The sequence below is a fragment of the Apteryx mantelli genome, chromosome 1 (genome assembly GCF_036417845.1).
Source record: "Apteryx mantelli isolate bAptMan1 chromosome 1, bAptMan1.hap1, whole genome shotgun sequence".
Classification (NCBI taxonomy): domain Eukaryota; kingdom Metazoa; phylum Chordata; class Aves; order Apterygiformes; family Apterygidae; genus Apteryx; species Apteryx mantelli.
This window is the reverse complement of record NC_089978.1, coordinates 192745152-192750090: the sequence shown is the minus strand read 5'-3', so window position 1 is coordinate 192750090 and position 4939 is coordinate 192745152. Positions and strand designations below refer to the sequence as shown.

The following is a 4939-nucleotide window of genomic DNA, read 5'->3' as shown; positions in this document are numbered from 1 at the left end:
GCAGCGCGGCCATGTCCATCTGTCACCCCCATGACACCATCCCAACCGCCTGACACTGAACCCCACCGGCCATCGGCACCATGCAGACCAGCACGAGCCCGCCGCTGTGCGTGGGGCACCCGCACTTTTCGCTGCTCTTGCCATACGTTTCGAGGGGAAAATGTTGGCCTTGCTACGAACAGAACAGGCTTACATTAAAATTCATTATTGTTGCCACAAAACGCGCTGACAGCTCTGCACCGTTTTTTTCTGCATTTTAAAAAGCCTGTTTACCGGCTGCGAGGAGGGGAGCGGAGAAGCCAGGGGAAAGGTGTGGTGTCCTAACGGTTCCTCACCGAACATGCCCTCCCCAAACTACGGTACTGCTCCTGCCTCAGGAGTTGAAAAGAAGGAATTCGCAGGGTGAGAATTTGGAGGAAAAAAAATGGGCCGCAAACGCCAACATCCAAACAGCAGCAGCAGCAGCAAAAGCCCCTCAGTCCCTCTGCTAACGGGTGGCAGAGCGCACCGAGGAGAGCGGAGAGCTGCTTCCTGGCCCCCATTTTAAGCGACGGGGGCGGCAGGGAAGAGTCCAAGGCATAAACAAGGAGTGCAGGACCTCATTCCTCCCCCTGCCTTTCCTCCAGCTGGCTTTGCCCGGCTCGCCAGTAAACCCAGCTCCGCTCAGCATCGCAGTGGGAGCGTGCTGTCGGCGCGGCTGCCGAGGCTGCCTTGCCCTCGCCGAGGAGGCTGCCGCTGCTGCTGAGGCTGCCGAGCCACCCCTGAGGAGACGGCTGCTGCCGCCGCCGCTGCCTTGCCCTCAGCCCTCGGCGAGGCGTTCCGGGGGAGCTTGTGGCGCTGCGACAGGGGAGGACGGGGCTCGGCGCGCGAGGCGGCGCACTGAGCATGCGCCGCCCGAGCCACTGACTGGATTCACCGTCACGGTACCCAGGCGGAAAAAAAAAAAAGGAAAAAGGAAAAAATACAGAAAAACGGAATGAAAGAACGGAAAATGAACGACGGCACAGGAGAGTAAAAAAGGGTTTTGAAAGAGGCCACCGGGGAAAAGCAGCCGTCCGCTGGCGGGAAGGAGCGGCTCTGGCATGCGGGGACCTCCCGCACCAACAGGTAGGAGGAGAGGGGCCAGGGGCCGGGGGCCGGGGTGCGGGGGCTGCAGCGGCAGGGGCGTGCGGGGAGGCCCCCCGCCGCGGGAGCGGGGCTGTTGGGGCTGGGGGGGGGGGTACTTTAAAGAAACGGCGTCATGGACGCGTTGGCAGACAAAGCCTCTCCCGCTCTCCCAGCCCCCCGCCGCGGGGGCTCTCGCCGGGCGCCGGCAGCGGCGGCTGCCAGGCGGCGGCAGCACCCGGGCGCCTCGCAGCGCGGCGCCGTGCGGCCGTGTGTGTGGTGTGTGGTGTGTGGTGTGGTGTGAGTGTGGTGTGTGTGCGGTGTGTGCGGTGTGCCGGTGCGCGGTGCGTGTGCGCGGAGGCAGGCCGGCCGCGCGGCGGGGACAGCTCCACGGAGGAGGGGAAGCGGCGGGAGGGGGAGGGGGACGCCTGGTTTCATGGTTTTTAAAACGATGTGCCATGATCTGATCAGCCTCTGTTTACACAGCAGCAATCAGGCTCTTTTGTGGACGGTAAGAATGGCAGGATTTTGCTGGGATTCAGTGGGAATATCCTTTGTGCACCCGAGGTGGCATAGGAAACACTTCATGAGAATAGCGGCGGAGCCTGATCATGCCTGCTGTGGCTCCCGTCCCTGGCTCTGGAGGGGAAAAACAGCAGCAGACAGTTCTTTATTTTATTTTATTGCATGAAATACGTTCCGGTACGATTCACCGGGTGGATTAGTAGGAATCGCGAGGCTCTAATTAGCTTAAAAAAAAATCCATTTATTATATGCTTATTTAAGCATAACCAAAACCAGCCCTTCCAAAAGGATCGGCATTATATCTTGGGTGTGTTGCCTATTTTTCTTCTCAGTATTTCCATTAACCGTTGCTTATTCGGAATTATGTCGAGGCTTTAAAGATTTGCATTAAAGCGGGGGGGGGGGGGGAGAGAAGGGAAGGAAGACCCTAAAGCACAGTGCTATCGTCTGTCTGGCATACCTGTTTATTTGAAAGCCTAAATGACAAAATTATGGTTTATAGGAGGAAGGGAGGGAGATAATGAATACTGTTTCTCTTACAATGTGCATGAACTAACACTGTGTGATTAATGTGCTTTGGTGACTTGGGTTAAAAAACATAAATTCTGCAGGGTTTCTTTGGGTGTGATCCGTATCAACACAGTAGCTGCCTCTAAAACATTGACAAATACTGTAGCCATAAAATAAATGTATGTAATGTCAAAATATGAGAAGTCTTTGGGGATTTTTTTTAAAAGATGTCAGTGATTAACTCTTGGACTTGCAAACTGGGAATCATTTGATTCATAAAATCTCTGAGGCTTTAACTGTAAAATTATATATCCTACCAAATATAAGGGGCACTGGTCAGTTCTGAAACTGTCACTAGCCCAATCTGTGAAATGCCAATAATCAAACATGCTAAACAGTAAGTGTAAAAAAAAAATTGCCTCATGATTTTTAAAAACAAACAATAGTACTCAAATTTACAACTTCATTTGGTTCTCCATAAATTAACATCTTTGTTAGCACTTTCTGACATCATTTCTTGTTAACTTAAGAACTGATAGCTCGATTTTTTTTCAGATATTTTGATGGCATGACAAATCAGAAAGAAGAGGATGTGCTGTGTGACTAGACACAAGATCAGTTCTGTTTGTGGATTACATTTTCAGTAAGATGTATGGATCTATTTTTTCCTTGTTCTTATATATAGATCATGAGACTTGACTGAGGCAATATACATATCATCCATCCATCTATGGCGAACTACAGCCATGCAGCTGACAACATTTTACAAAATCTCTCTCCTTTAACAGCTTTTCTGAAACTGACTTCACTGGGTTTCATAATAGGAGTCAGTGTGGTGGGTAACCTTCTGATCTCCATTTTGCTAGTCAAAGATAAGACCTTGCATAGAGCTCCTTACTACTTCCTGTTGGATCTTTGCTGCTCAGATATCCTCAGATCTGCAATTTGTTTCCCATTTGTTTTCACCTCTGTAAAAAATGGCTCTACTTGGACGTATGGGACTCTTACTTGCAAAGTGATTGCCTTTTTGGGGGTTTTGTCCTGCTTCCACACTGCTTTCATGTTATTCTGCATAAGCGTCACCAGATACTTAGCTATTGCCCACCACCGTTTTTATACAAAAAGACTGACCTTCTGGACTTGTTTGGCAGTTATCTGTATGGTGTGGACCCTCTCTGTAGCCATGGCTTTCCCCCCAGTTTTAGATGTGGGCACCTACTCGTTCATTAGGGAGGAAGACCAATGCACTTTCCAGCATCGTTCCTTCAGGGCTAATGATTCCTTGGGATTTATGCTTCTTCTTGCCCTTATCCTCCTAGCCACACAGCTTGTCTACCTCAAGCTGATATTTTTTGTTCACGATCGCAGGAAAATGAAGCCAGTCCAGTTTGTTGCAGCAGTGAGTCAGAACTGGACTTTTCATGGTCCCGGAGCCAGTGGTCAAGCAGCTGCTAATTGGCTGGCTGGATTTGGAAGGGGTCCCACACCTCCAACCTTGTTGGGAATCAGGCAAAATGCGAACACCACAGGCAGGAGAAGGCTACTGGTTTTAGATGAGTTCAAAATGGAGAAGAGAATCAGCAGAATGTTCTACATTATGACATTCCTCTTTCTGACCTTGTGGGGTCCCTATTTGGTAGCCTGTTACTGGAGAGTTTTTGCAAGAGGGCCTGTAGTACCCGGGGGATTTCTAACGGCCGCTGTCTGGATGAGTTTTGCCCAAGCTGGAATCAATCCTTTTGTCTGCATTTTCTCCAACAGGGAGCTGAGGCGCTGTTTCAGCACAACCCTTCTTTACTGCAGAAAATCCAGGTTACCAAGGGAACCTTACTGTGTTATATGAGGGAGCATCTGTAAATCTTTAGCCTTGTGAAACACTACCATTCTCTGCTAAGCAGTTGTGGCCTGTAGCCATGTCTTGAGAAGAAAATCAAGAATGGGATGTCAGCAGCTGTAAGGATTTGGGCAACATTCTGCAGTCTTTGCAATAGCTCACCTCTAATCCTATTTTAAACCTAAACATGTTCCTGCTGACCACTGCTGAAGGTTTGTAATTAAGAACAAAGGACTGAACTACTGCCCTGAATTCCTTTATGTGGTTGAAATCTAGATTATGAAAGTAGCAGGTGCTAAGTATCAGTGCTAAATGCTGTGTATATCACTACATAAAATAAGACCATCAAAAAGATTAGCATTGGACATCTTAATAAATTAAGTTGATATGAGGTTAATGTGTTGATAAAACTAATTTTAGACATCTGAAGATCTTTAAAACATTTCATACAATTATTGTTTTGCAAAGACTGAAAACTGGGGACTCAAGTACTGTAACTGATTAAAGATGTGCCATGCATTATTGGATTATCACACTTACAAATCTGTTTGCCTTGTGAGTAAGTTTTGGGGAGCATTCCAAAGCAGTATTTTTGTTCAGATTTAGACTTTACTTTTTTTTCCAAATATATTACTCTTTCTAAATACCATTTTCCTTAACGGTGAAATTACTAACATTTAACTGTATTCTGTGTTTTTTGCTGATTTGGTATAAAGTTTAATAGACTCTTATTTATATTTTTTAAAAAGCTAGATATCAGTCTGTTAGGCAACAATAATGATAATATCCAGTCATAATTGAACAGTTATAATTATACAGAATAAACACATGTTGCCTTAAAGGGTTATCTAGTATCTTCCATTTTGTTTAGCATTGAAGCAAATAAGCAAGGAAAATTGAATCAGTAACTCTGGTCAGTCATCTGGGAGTGCATGAAAGATCACTTAGTCCTCTTTTTTTTCCTTT

General features: G+C 47.1%; 1 protein-coding gene across 2 annotated transcripts; it reads left to right on the top strand.

The window, feature by feature from the left end:
• The first annotated feature begins 776 nt into the window (after positions 1–776).
• GPR85 (G protein-coupled receptor 85) lies at positions 777–4532 on the top strand. 2 transcript variants are annotated; one of them, XM_067289956.1, is made up of 2 exons: positions 777–1107; positions 2695–4532. In XM_067289956.1, exon 2 carries the CDS (start codon positions 2870–2872, stop codon positions 3980–3982), a length of 1113 nt encoding a protein of 370 aa, XP_067146057.1. In that variant the 5' UTR covers positions 777–1107; positions 2695–2869; the 3' UTR covers positions 3983–4532. The 2 variants fall into 2 exon arrangements, with proteins under 2 accessions (XP_067146057.1, XP_013802721.1); XM_013947267.2 differs by lacking the exon at positions 777–1107 and adding an exon at positions 1544–1615 and having other exon boundaries at positions 2825–4532.
• Positions 4533–4939: the final 407 nt, after the last annotated feature.

Bases quoted from the DNA above. Each gene is read 5' to 3' on its own strand.
- GPR85 (XM_067289956.1), top strand. From the start codon at position 2,870: ATGGCGAACTACAGCCATGCAGCTGACAACATTTTACAAAATCTCTCT.